General features: G+C 35.1%; 1 protein-coding gene across 1 annotated transcript; it reads left to right on the forward strand.

The window, feature by feature from the left end:
• The first annotated feature begins 207 nt into the window (after window positions 1-207).
• LOC128205261 (kelch-like protein 38) lies at window positions 208-9,974 on the forward strand. The gene is made up of 4 exons (XM_052906783.1): window positions 208-272; window positions 2,608-2,768; window positions 3,868-3,964; window positions 6,621-9,974. The coding sequence occupies exons 2-4, from the start codon at window positions 2,616-2,618 to the stop codon at window positions 8,312-8,314; spliced, it is 1,944 nt and encodes a 647-aa protein (XP_052762743.1). The 5' UTR covers window positions 208-272; window positions 2,608-2,615; the 3' UTR covers window positions 8,315-9,974.
• The last annotated feature ends 4,676 nt before the right edge of the window (window positions 9,975-14,650 follow it).

The following is a 14,650-nucleotide window of genomic DNA, read 5'->3' on the forward strand; positions in this document are numbered from 1 at the left end:
GTTTAAATCATGGTCCGTAAGATTCCGAAGATGGTCCGTAATGTCCCTAAATCTGGTCCGTAATGTCCCTAAATCTGGTCCGTAGTGTCCCAAATCTGGTCCGTAATGTCTGGTCCGTAATGTCCATGGTCCGTAGTGTCCGTAATTCGATACGGATAATATCATGTTGATAACAGAGTTGCCTCCCTTAGTTTAATAATTGCCATTTTCATAGCCAAATTATTTAAGTCGGAACGCTTGCCGGATTTTGCTACATCAGTACACATCACGCGGTATAAATCGTTTTAATAATTACTTTTAAAGTAAACCGCATTTTCCATGATTATCAAAGTAAACTTCGTAGTTAAAAGGCGCCTGGTTTTTGGCTAGGACCCACGATCGGCGTAATACCACTAGCATGCACATTTACTTGGTATTTGGACAGCATTTTTGGCATACATGTGATAATTTCTTGGGTCGATTCTGGGACACTCTTCATAATGTCAACGCACACTAGGGGGGTCCGGGGCATGCCCCCCCCCCGGATTTTTTTTTAAATGGGGAACGTCTGTGGTGCATTCTAGAGCATATCTTGGGCTATTTTAGTTGTTTTTAACATCGGTAAAATGTACCTATTTTGACTGCTAAGACATTTTTTTTCTTGACATGGTTTGTTTTTTTCTGCATTTTCTTGAAAAAATAAAACCACCAGATATTTTCCCAGGCTCTAAATGAAGTGCTAACCAGGAGAATATGCAGTCTACTTTCGGTTTCATCAAAACAGGAAATAAACAACTATTCGGGCACCTGTTTTCCCACGCTTTTGAGAACATGCGTTACAAAATATTTATTTTTTATCACATTTAAAACGTTTGCAAATTATGACACACAATATTTTCCAGACGATCAAGAAGATTTTCCAGTCGATGAGTTTTTTTCCGTTTGGATATGCATATGATTTTGATAGAGACGTGTCTGTCACGTCAGGAGAAAGACCTGCGGTTTCTGCAGGGCATGATATTTGTGGGTTTGAACAAGAACATCAACTGAAGGATTTAAATTTTATTGCGTTTTATAATCATACCAGCATGAATTAATAAAAATGAATAAATAAAACAATAGATTTTCTATGTGTAATATGTATTTCATTTGAAGAACATACACTAACAGGACCAACTACACACTCTACAAGCCTCCGCACATATGTCTCAATTTTATTTCGTTTTATAATCATACCAACCTAAGTCGTAGAATCTGCCGGACGTTTGGACATTGTCCACACTACACTAAACACCACTTTTGAATATACACACAAAGCCAATGATAATCCAAGATATGAATAATATACACAACGATAGTTCGAAAAAAAGTTCAAAGCACTTTTGTCACTTTCTTTGAACTTACCTTTATGCTTGTTTGTCGGTAAAATGTGTGAAAAATATCAATTCATCAATTTAAAGCTATCATTCATAAGACCAAACAAATCCATATGAAAATAATGAATTTGTATACAAGAACCCTCCCCGACTCATTTAGCACAACAATAGGCCAATAGATCAATTATCGGGTGATTGACGATGACCTCGAGGACACACGTACCAATTAACGGATTAGTGTCAACATGTCCTGTGTTTTACGACCAGTGTCCCAGACAGGCAAAATAGCTGACTTGCATTGGTAAAATTAAGATAATCGATTCCGAGATTTTTTTTTTTTAATTATGACTTTCCGGGACAAACATGCACCCTCCGTGACTCTGTGACAGAGATACGATTTCCGGGATAATCCCGGACGTCCGGGTCATTATCACATACTCACAGATCTTCGCCAGTACTTTTGAGTATGCACAAGGGCTGAACCTGGCATGTGCTCTTTGGCTCTACGCTCAGACAGGTACCAGTCACAAGCTAAACATATCCCCGGTTCCCGTTCCTGGGTCCGGCCGGTTTGCATGGTCAAAATTACTGGCGAAGATCTGTGAGTCGGTAATTAAACAGTATTCTTGGCAGAATTATTTTTAAAAAATGCGAAAACACTACTAGTTTGTGCTTGTTGAGAGATTGCACCTTGGAGATAACTTCCTTTTAAACATGCATGCGATGTATACAGTTGTTTTATTGAAAAAATCTTGTAGATCCGAGCTTGTTTCCATACATATGTCTCAATCCAAAATCTGCTAACCTTCTTAACTTGTGAATAATAAAGATTGTATGAAATTTAAAAATATTTAATATGTAAAAATATACGACTAAAAGTGGGTTGTTGTTTATTATGTGTATCATAGAGTATTAAAACACATTTTTTATGATTCTCAGCCCAAGAGATCACCCTAGGGACCAATCGCTCGAATCAGGTAGCTCGACTGGCCAGAAATGCAGTCCAAATACCAAGTAACTGTGCTAGCATGTTCGCTATTGACTGGCATGTTAGCATGTTAATGTTATAATTGCTGAAACAAATTGAACAAACCGGGCGGATGGTTCTTACCCCCACACACCCACTCCTCTCCAATTAACTTTTTTTTTCTGTGATTATGTGTTTTAAAATGTTAACAATCGCACTACTAAATAATATACCTCATCTGTAAGTTTTACATTAAATCGTACCATTGCTATTTTTCCTTTTCAGTGCTTAGAATGTCTTTTTGTGAAGACAAAAAAACGGTTCAGCCTATCTCCAGGGATATGGACAGTTCAGTGACTCTGAACCGGTCAGTTATGAGGCTTCTTTATGAGCAGATGACATCTCAGTCAGAGTTTTGCGATGTCACCATCACATTTGGTGACAAGGTAAAAAAAACTGTTGGAGTTATTTTTTTTAAGAAATTGTAAGAAATTTGGTTTAATTTTCATTAACAAAAATAGTTCAGGTAATGTCAAAGCCTAGGTGTCAAGGTTGTCAGTATTCTATAAAAAATGGGTCAATATCTTCAGATGAAACTTGGTACACATGTTGCCAGAGACAATATGAAAATGAACAGCAAGGTCCATATTGTAGAAGATGAAAGTTCACTCCTGTGTATTGGTTTTCTGTGCATACATGTACTTTGAGCCGTGATACATTTCAGGAGAAGTTTGAGAAGATCAAAGCTGATTCCTGAGTATTGATTTTCTGTGAATACATGTACTTTGAGCCATGATACATTTCAGGGGAATTTGAGAAGATGAAAGCTCATTCCTGAGTTTGGGTTTTCTGTGAATACATGTTGTTTAAGCCATTATACATTTCAGGAGAACTTGGATGAGATGAAAGCTCATTCCTGAGTTTTGGTTTTCTGTGAATACATACATACTTTAAGCCATTATACATTTCAGGAGAACTTGGAGGAGATGAAAGCTCATTCCTGTGTATTGGTTTTCTGTGAATACATGTACTTTAAGCCATTATACATTTCAGGAGAACTTGGAGGAGATGAAAGCTCATTCCTGTGTATTGGTTTTCTGTGAATACTTGTACTTTGAGCCATTATACATTTCAGGAGAACTTTGAGGAGATGAAAGCTCATTCCTGTGTATTGGTTTTCTGTGAATACTTGTACTTTGAGCCATTATACATTTCAGGAGAACTTTGAGGAGATGAAAGCTCATTCCTGAGTATTGGTTTCCTATGAATACATGTACTTTAAGCCATTATTCATTTCAGGAGAACTTGGAAGAGATGAAAGCTCATTCGCGAGTATTAGTTTTCTGTGAATACATGTACTTTAAGCCATCATACATTGCAGGAGAACTTATAGAAGATGAAAGTTCATTCCTGTGTACTGGTTTTCTGTGCATACATGTACTTTGAGCCATTATACATTTCAGGAGAACTTTGAGGAGATGAAAGCTCATTCCTGTGTATTGGTTTTCTGTGAATACATGTACTTTAAGCCATTATACATTTCAGGAGAACTTTGAGGAGATGAAAGCTCATTCCTGTGTATTGGTCTACAGCGCATACTTTGAGTCATTATACAGCAGTGGCTTACAGGAAAAGGAACAAGGTTAGTTCATACACATTTATTTTAGCTAAATTGACTGCTGTATCGCAAGCTGATTACTGACTGAATTACTCAGAAGTTTGGAAATCTCAAACACTGTAGCATATCCATCGACAAGAAAAGTTTAGGTTGGCCAGTTAGCGCAGTGATAAGTGCACTCACCTAGGTGACCCGGGATCGATTCCCGGCCTGGATGCAAGTGAGTTTGGTTTGTGGTCACCAAGTCGGGCAAATGGGTTTCCCCCTGGTACTCAGGTTTCCACCACAAGACCACACTCTCACGCAATATCGTGCCAACAAGAGTGATTAATATTAGTTGCAATAGCTTGTTTCACAATTGTTGTAAAATTAAATAAGTTTAAACTAAATGAAGCTTAATACAAATTCTGCTTGTTAGTTTCATAATATATTGTGTCATGCCGCTTTGCATTTTAATGTTGATTTTTTGAACCAAATATTTATCAGGCACAAGTGTATACATTCTTAGCTCAACTATTTGAGGAATAAGGAGGCTTTACTTCTCTCCCCTGGCGTTCTGTGTCTGCATCTGAGTCCGGTTAAAGTAGTAGTGCATGATGGCATTTTCACTTATAACTGCAATGACCTTCATTTAATTCACTAAATACTTCACACAGTTGTTCAAGACAAAATCACATAATGAGGTTTAGTTACAAAACCCAATATTATTTTAAATACAAATTATGGCTACTGATTGACTAAGTGTGTCATTTTGTCAGGTTAAAGTTTTCTGCGAAATTTGATTTTTTACTTATAACTTCTATGTCCTTCATTCAATTGACTTAATACTTCACACAATTATTGAGGACCATCTTACAATTAGGTTACATAACACCATGTCATCATAAATACAAATTTATGGCCCATGATTTATTTAGGAACTTAGGTTCAAGTTTTCGGTACCGGTACAGTAATTTTAACTTTGTAGAAAGATGCAATGCTGAAAATTTGACCAATAATTGCATCATTGAAATACAAGCAAATCTAAAATAGTTCACATCTGTAGAAGCAGAAGATAGCAAAGTATTTTATATTAAGCTAAGAAATATTTTCTTATCTTTACTGTCAAAAAAAGTTATTTAGTGTTAATGTTACTTACTTGTTATTTTCATTGGTTCAGGTTGTGACCCGTAGTGACCCATTTGAGAACCCTTTTAAGTCACGTGATTCCTCACCCTGTTTATCAAGCCATGAATTATTTTTGTCATTAGTTCAATTAATGTGTATCTCACATTAGAGTTTGTTTGAACACAAAGAGGACTATTTTGTGACTTTTCATCTGTTGCCATCCTTTGCATAAGAGGAATAGAAAACAATGTCATTTCCAATAAATTATTTCCATTTTGGTAGCAGAGTAACCATCTCCTTTAATGTGATATAAAGCATTTAGTTTATAAGTACTGTGTTTTGTTTTGGGAGGTTGTATTCGACTGAAAATGGATTTTTTTCAGAATCACAAAACCTTCAAAAATCCATATGTGTTAATTATGACATTCCAGATTTAAAAGTATTTGATTATATATACGTTAATGGTTTAAATAATTTAAAAGACGCATAATTGCATGATAAATGTCATTTCATTGACGCACAAACTGTATGTTTCATTAACATTGCGTGATGATACTTTTTATGATGTGTTGTCAGTAGAGAGTTATATGGCCATGTGGATTAATCATAGATATAAAATTATAAAAGAAAAAATGAACTTTAAAATCTACACATAATTATATGATTCAGTTGCAAACCTTCTTGCAATGCCTTTTCAGTCAAGTAGATTTTAGTTAGCCAATGTAAAAAAGGTTTTTTATATGTTTACCAGCGTTTTATTGAGATTAATCAGTTTAAATCAGTAAAAATATCAATTTTATAGTATTCACTGTTTTGAAAATTTAGACGGGTCTCAATTTCAAGACAAACATCAATGTATATATGAGGCTTGGACACAATTTCTACTACGTCATTTTCAAAATGGCTTAATGTTTGCTCAAAATTGGGGGAATTTCCTGAAAACCACAATAAAATGTCATTTGAAATTCTTTATCTACAGGCATTTATTAAAAATAGAAATTGTTTGTTGCAGTGTAAGATCACAATATTTTCACTTTGTTAACACCAAAAGTATATATTTCACTCTCGGCTTTGCTACTCGTGAATTATAGCTTTTGGCACTCACTCAGTGAAATATATAAAGAGCTTACACTGGAACAAACGATTATCCTCTATATATTTAAAGATGCACGCTTATTCCCAAATAAGCAGTACCACAATTGCTGCAATTGTTTTAATTTACTGAAAGGGAGCATTAAATAGCTAAAACATTGGGTCTTATGGAGGATACCATGTTTAATTTAAAGAAAGATGAAAAAACACATATTTTCTTACTTATGAAACAATTGTTGATCTCAGTAAATCCTTTGGGACCCACGAGTCATTTAATATCAGTGTGTTTTTAGCTTTTAAATTCACAGAACTTTGCAATCCTGTTATAAGTAACTAATATTTTCTTTAAATGCATTATTTAGTAAGTAGTTGAAGGTTTATCACTCAAACTTTATGTTTGTTATATGGTTATATACACACACACCTGCTTATGATTATAAATACAAGTATCACTTTAATGATTCAATTATTTACATTTCAGGGAAGGTTCATATTGGCATAGGTAAACCAGAGTGCATTAAAATGGCTCTGACATACCTATATACTGGAAAAATCCATTTGGAGTTCTCAAAACTCAAGGATATTTTGGAAGTTGCCGACTACCTCCAAATAGATGATCTCAAAGCTGACTGTAACAGATATCTGCGCAATACGGAGCTGACAATTAAGAACTGTGTTCCCCTGTGCCTGCTTTCCGGCTCCTACAATATTGAATTTTATTCACAAGCCTTAGAATTCATGAGGGCACATTTACCTGATGTTATGGACACTCCAGAGGCCTTTGAATTGTCGCCCGACTCTCTTTTGGATATTGTGTCCGATCCAGCATTGAGCTATGTACCTAGGATTTCTCTCTTCAATTTTATTGTAAAATGGGTTGATCTGGATCCTAAAGAACGCACCAAGTATTTCGCTGAACTGTTTTCCTCCTTGGACTTGACGAAAATACCCCTTAAATTCTTAACCAATGAAGTGAAATCCTGTCCACATGTGATGTCCTCACCAGAATGCCTTAACAAGTATGGAAATATAGTACAAATGCTGAAGAAAGGGATTATAAAAGAGATTTCTACTATTGATGTTCTGTTTTTGGTCGGTGGGATGGACGAAAGGGATAGGTTTAACAAGATTGTGTTTGTATACTTGATACAAGAAGATAGATGGATAGAATTATCGAGAATCCCGTACACTCTTGATTGCACAGAAGTTACGTGCTCTTTGAACTGTAAGGATGATGCTCTGTTCATTGTTGAACGATGGCGTTACGAGGACACAGGAGGGCAGATAAAAGTATACAAGTATGATCTCAATGCAAGGAACTGGTCCTCTCACTTGACCCCATTTGAGGACACAGATAGTGTTCCCTCAGGGAGTGATGTTCACAGCATGTTTGCGTTAAAAGAAACCAATGAATTCTGCATCATTTCTGAAGGCTTTCTGCCGCCTAGCAACGTTAACTCAGTTGTGGTATGTGCTACATATTATGATAGTGAGTTGAAAAATATCATCTCCAGGACGCAGATTTTTAAGACAAAGGAAGATGCAGCAGTGTCTTCATGCATAGCTGACAATAGGTACATTTGTTCATTAATATTCAACCCGCTTGATGAGCTGAATGGCCGAAATACTGGGCAGAGGTTTCTAGTTCGAGACACCAAAGGAAGACAAGTGAAAGGATTTCAAAACTTCTCAAGGGGGTCATGTCGAGCTGATGAAATACTTCCTATTGGGCATGAGATTTATATGTGTGATTTTGAAGCCGATCCTGGAAGTCAGGGTGAGACCCTCGTAAGATTTGACCTTCAGAAGCGCAAATGGTTGCGCTCTAATGGGTCAATGTTGCTGAAAAGAATGAGAAGGATGTATGCCCGGTGTTCCTTTGGGAAGAAGATCTATGTAGTTGGGGGAGACACAGACGATGGACCTATTAACTATGCTGATGTCTTTGATCCCAGTGAAGCCAAATGGGAGCAGATAGCCCCCATTCCAAAGCCTTTAGCATGTGTAGTAATGTGTCCAGGGAAGATATCCAGTGAGTTTCACACTTGTCATGCAAACTGCCCTCATTGCAAAGTGAAGAAGAGCTTGTTTGATCCAGCTTCACAGAGCGTCACCTCAGAAGACCTATGGAGTGATGATTCTGACAGTGAGCAAGGAGACTGTTCAATCATGTGATCTCTAGATGCACTGATGATTAAGACTTAATGTGTAGGTATCATGTGTACATTCCTGAAGATGTAATGTGTACATTGCTGTTGATCATGATGTCATGTGTACATTGTTGTAAATGTCATGTGTACATTACTGTGATGTCATGTGTACATTGTTGTAGATGTCATATGTACATTGCTGTATATGTCATGTGTACATTTCCATTAGATGTCATGTGTACATTCTGGTAGAGGTCAAGTGTATATTGCTGCAAATGAAGTGTGTACATTCCTGTTGATGTCATTGCTGGAGATGTCATGTGTACATTTCTGTAGATGGCATGTGTACATTGCTGTAAATGCCATGTGTACATTGCGGTCGATATCATATGTACATTTCTGTAGATGTCATGTGTACATTGCTGTAAATGCCATGTGTACATTGCTGTAGATGTCATGTGTACATTTTTGTAGATGGCATGTGTACATTGCTGTAAATGCCATGTGTACATTGCTGTAGATATCATGTGTACATTTCTGTATATGTCATGTGTACATTGCTGTAAATGTCATGTGTGCAGTACTGTGATGTCATGTGTACATTGCTGTAAATGTCATGTGTGCAGTACTGTGATGTCATGTGTACATTGCTGTAAATTTCATGTGTACATTGCTGTAAATGTCATGTGTACGTTGCTGTATATGCCATTTGTATCTAACTGTAGATGTCAAATGAATATTAAAAGCTGAATGTGTTTTAATGTCGAGTGAACTGACTTGGCATGTTATGTGAAAATGGAACAATGCTATGGATGTGAAGTATAAGTGATGTCAATGAGTATATTGCTAATCATTGATGATGGCAAGTGACTGAAAAGCGATAGGAATTTATTGTGTACATGTTTTCATTGATGTGAAAAAAATAAATGTTATTTATATAAACTGAATACATTAGTAATGGAACAAATGTTGCCAAGTGATTGAAGTGCTGTTGATGTCAAATTTGAGCATTGCTGTTGATGTCAATTTGTCAAATGGGTATTATTGATGTTAAATACTAGTACTTGAATTGTTGCTGTTATCAAGAAAAGGTGATTTGTACTTGTTCTAATTTGAACATTGCTATACTTGTTAATTTGATGTGCTAATTATGTCATTTGGGCAGTACTTTTGATATCAATTTGACAAATGATTATTATTGATGTCCAATTAGATGTTGCTTTTGATGTCAAAAGAATTACTTGTTAGTGTTTGTACATAGATATTGATGTTAAATCAGCATTTTTCTGTAGGTGTCAATCTGAACTTTACTTTTGATATCAAACATATATATTGCTGTTAAAGTCAGATAAGAACATCACTTTTGATGGAAAAATTTCCCAATGGAGAAACATTTTTCTCCCCTTTCATTCGTGTAAGGCGGAGTTCTCTTCCTGTCCTTACAGTGTTCTTTGCCTGCGTAGACATGCTACTTGATGACAATGTTTTAGTGTAACATATAAGCATGTGTTTTGTTTTATATCAAGGTATGCACATTGAAACTGCAATCTGTTTCCGTTTGACCATTATACTGTTAAACTTGTCTCATCATGTTACAATAATGAAAGTTTGAATCTAACAGTGGTATGTTTTGTTGAAACAGAGTCAGCATAATAATTTTGTTTTTTGTTCTGATTAAAATTCTGCCAAACTGATATGGAAGGGTCTCTGTTAGTCTTTTTTAACCTTGGTCCATCCGTCCATCTATGTCTGTGAAGTGGGTGCTGCAATGACTCGAGAAATATGCAAGGTAGGGTAATGAAACTTGGTATTTTGATAGAGGGTCATAAGGATATGAGACGTGGCATTTCTTCTGTCTGACATTAATTGTGGTTGCTATGGAAATGGAAATACTTCAAATAGTGAAAATACCACTCTGACTGGATCGAGCAATAACTGGAGAAAGTAAAATAAGCTAGCATAAGGAAACGTTGCATGTGGGTAAAGGGCCATTAGGAGATGATGCATTGCATTTTATATATCTTACTCTTAATTGTGGTTGCTATGGAAACAATAATACTTCATAAAGTGAAAATACTGCTTTGACTGGATCCTGCAATAACTGGAGAAAGTATACAAGATAGAGGAATGAACTGGGGTATATGGATATAAAGCTATAAGGAGAATAAGAACAGCATTTATTTCTGTTGATCAATAATTGAGGTTGGGATGACAACGGAAATAGTGAAAACACCGGTTTGACAGTATTCTGTAATAACTCAAAACGCATACAATCCAAGTTGATGAAACTTAGTTTTTGGATATACATGTACTGGTTAAAGAGCAGTACTTAGCCTAAAAGGAAAGACATTTCACTATACTGTAGGTTTTAAGAAGGTTATTTAAGTCATTTTATTTTGTTGGACAAAGATTGGCTGCTATGGCAGAGTTTGGTGAAAATACCACTTTTTGAATAGATCCTACAATAGCTCAAGAAGTATTCAAAGCAGGTAAATCAAACCTGTTATGTTGATAGAGGGCCATTAGGAGATTATGCAAATCATTTTATTTGTTTCTGTCTGTAAAAACTCAAAATATTTAATATATCAGTATACATTCATGGAACTTGGTATGTAGAAAGAAGCCAATGAGAAATTATGCTGTTATTTTTGTCGATTAAATATTGAGGTGGTTGCTATGGCAACGATAATAATAAAAACACATTTTAACTTGGTTTTGGCATAACTCAAAAAGAGAATAAAAACTATATAAATATAAGTTCATATGTTGATAAAGGGCCATTAGAGGCAAGGGATCAATTTGTTTTGTCAGAAGTTTATTTTGGTTGTTATGGCAAATATATAACCACGGACCTATAAACCGCATATAGGTCCGTGATATAACTACACAGGCATGTACACATCAGGGGCGTAGCTAGCCCTCTATTCATGTGGATTAATGAATGTGCTAGGGTGTTCGGGGGTATGCCCCATGGAAAATTTTGAAAACAATGGCGTATTCTAGGCGTTCTGAGGTGCTTTATCGGGTGCTGGAAAATGGGCAGGATCATGTAGTCAAGTACCCATACTGCAACTTTGGCTTATGTTGTTGTTGTTTTTGTTGTTGTTTTTTGTCAAAGTCACGTGGATTCAGCGGCGTACTCCCGAGTCCCGTACTGCGCGTCTGCCCAATTGCGTTCATATCCCCGATAATGACATCAAACCCGCAATTCATTACTTATATTTACACCAATAGTTCATTATTTTATTCAAGAATTGTTAAAACAATACTTCATTTCATTTAAGAAAACCGTTCAGTAATCCTTTCTTACACATTCAGTAAATGGAACGACCCGACTCTAACCGGAAACAGTTTATCAAATGATGTCATAATAACGCGGGAAAAAATCAACCACTTGAAATCACTTTAAAATGTAAAATTGAAACACTTATAAATGACAACAATACATTTAACATATCATAAATTAACACTTTCTAAAATGTTGATCTATGTTTTACGGAACTTGCTGAGACAATACAAACAATAACAAGATGAACAATTTGTATGTATCTTGTTATGCGATGAATTGCGATCCGAAGATGTCATCGGATGATAACCGCAATTGGCGAAAGGCAGTTCATTTAAGGAATTGAAGTTAATGTTTAAATATTGTTCATTGATATCTCCGGCTTTTATATGGCCGTTGGCAATGTCGTGCGAAAACATTGATGTGGTCCATAAATTGTACCGTTTAACATACCCAAGAGAAATAACCTCTTACTCTGGAAAAATATTGCTAGAGTTATATCCCTTGATCAACTATTATTCAAGGTTATTAGAGTTCAGGATCAATCCTAAACTCGGCGTTGAAATATTTTAACTTCAGAATATTGTACAGTAGTAGAGATTGTCCCAACTCGATTTTTCAAAGAAAGAATACGTGTTACAAAATGACGGTAACCAGGCATTTATGGTTGGGCGAGCGAGCAGTGGTCGTCAACATTTATGCGTTAAAGTTTGTATTCATGTCATTAATTTAAAGCGCTGTGACCAATTGATTTGAAACTTGTTCACAATTCTTGTCTGTATGTTGTCGTTTTCTTGAACAATTATGAATGGGGGTCATCTCAGGTTAAATACATGGTAACTAATTTACATCTTAAACAAATATTCCCGTCATAAATTCAATAGTTGTTTATCTAATGGTTATGAAACTTCGTCAGAATACTTGTCTGCATGTTATCTTGTACAGTTTTGAATATTGGTCACTTTAGGTAAAAATATGGTCACTAGGTCAAATGTTAGGGGGAAATATCCTCGTCAAATTTTCATAAAATGTGTACACAGCTTTTTCTGGATGATATCTTAGACACATTCATTTTTTTTAAATATGAACTAAAAAATAAAATCCATGACCAATTTTAGATTGAATGGCTCCTTTGACAGACGTATGGCCTTCCTACAGAGGGTATGTAGCTGAAACATTCTTTAAGAAATAAAATGCTAACACCAACTGTTTAATAGGTTACTTTTACTAGCCTCTTGTTTTCTCTCTATATATCTCATAAAACTTTAGTCGGTGTTTCACGCCACGTGGAAGGTTATAATGTAATGAAGCAAATTGGATTTAAACAACAATTTATTAAATAAAATATTGCACAAAACATTTCACATGATAATAATAATAATAATAATGATATTTTATATGAACAACAAACAAGTTAATTGACACAAGCGAAGACATACATGTGGAATTAATATAATTGCAGACTAAGGAATGTATACATTACAAAGATTAAGTATTTCTGGAACAACCCTCGTATTTCCATTGTTCCTTTTACACATAATTTGAAAAGTAGTTTGTAGTTATAATTTAAGGAACTTGAATGGAATTATAAGAAAGGTGGTGTTTGTTAACAGTATCAAAACAGAACAAGGTTTCACAAAAAACACTTCAATAAGTATTTATTGCATAACATACTCAACTAATTTTACCAATTTTGTACCTTGGAAAATAGGAGGCTTGCTGGGATGAAAATTTAGCAATTTATTTATAGTCCCATAATGGCTTTAAAGCTGCCCTCTCACAGATTTGTCGTTTTTACATATATATATATATTTTTTGTTTGTCCTAGAAAGAGAAATGTTTTGCGTAAACATCTTCAAACTAATGATTTAAGATTGCTGACAAAAAAATCAGATCGCAGTTTTTCATATTGCCGTTCGAAAATTAATGTTTTATGGCTTAAACCGTCATAACGGTTTAAGACGTCATAACGGTTTAAGAAAAATGCACTAAACATCAATTTTCGAACGTACATATAAAAATCTGCGATCTATTTTTTGTCAGCAGTCTTATATAACTGGTTTCTATGGATTTTCGCATACATTGGCTAGTTCCAAAACAAAAAATAAAAAAAGTTGTTAAAACGTTCAATCTGTGAGAGTGCAGCTTCAAATTGTTTAATCCCTTTTATTTGCATTTTAGCCGAATTATTTTAAAACAAAATATAGAGCAACTATGTCAAACTATATAATACAGGTAACCATTTGTAAACGTTTTATAGATGACGGCATAAAAAAGTTGGTATGAACGACACTACTATTCTACTTTTCCACAGAAATGAGTCATACATTTAGGACCTTAATATGAAGTTGTTGACATTGCCAACGTTCTCAATCCCTTCGTTCTATCATAAGTGTGTTTTAGTGTTCCCGCTTATGTCTCCTCCATGGGATCGCCGGACTGATTCTGATTTTATAACTTGGAACGCATCTGGCTTAAACAACGGCTAAATTAACATTTAGTCATTAGGTGATTTTATATAGAGCCTTAACTAGCCGTTTGCTCATGCGCTTATATAGAGATGTTCGCCCGACACGATGTGTATTACTTTATTATACAATTAATTAGAGGGATATAACTATTACTAAGTGAATTTCAGATGAACTAAGGAATCATTATCCAAACCTTGAAACTTAACTTTCATTCTAAAGCTTTTTTTTCAAAATGAACAAATTTGTTTTTTCCATTTCTATAAAGTAACTTAACAAATATCTTCAATGATTTGCATTTCACACACATGCTCTTACAGCAGTTCATGACTGATGCTATAGACGCTACTGAACCTGGGGAATTAAACAGATGCATGACTCATTTTTATAGACTACTTGACAATGTCTATATTTTCTTTAAACATTGTTAATGTTTTCATTATTTTTGTACTTGTTTTTCAGCGACAAGATTGTCCTATAGCTCGTCTGCAGCCTGACACTCTGATTCTCTAGTCGCATCTTCAAATCTCGCAATGTTTTCAGTACATTGTTTTCTTTTTCTTGCTTCGGTCTGACAATAAGTTTATTTTCAAATCCATCATCGTCT

The sequence above is a fragment of the Mya arenaria genome, chromosome 10 (genome assembly GCF_026914265.1).
Source record: "Mya arenaria isolate MELC-2E11 chromosome 10, ASM2691426v1".
Taxonomy (NCBI): Eukaryota; Metazoa; Mollusca; class Bivalvia; order Myida; family Myidae; genus Mya; species Mya arenaria.

Coding starts and splice junctions, on each gene's coding strand:
- LOC128205261 (XM_052906783.1), top strand. CDS start 2,616: ATGTCTTTTTGTGAAGACAAAAAAACGGTTCAGCCTATCTCCAGGGAT. Junction 2,769..3,867: donor CCATCACATTTGGTGACAAG/GTAAAAAAAACT, acceptor TATACATTTCAG/GAGAACTTTGAGGAGATGAA. Junction 3,965..6,620: donor CTTACAGGAAAAGGAACAAG/GTTAGTTCATAC, acceptor TTTACATTTCAG/GGAAGGTTCATATTGGCATA.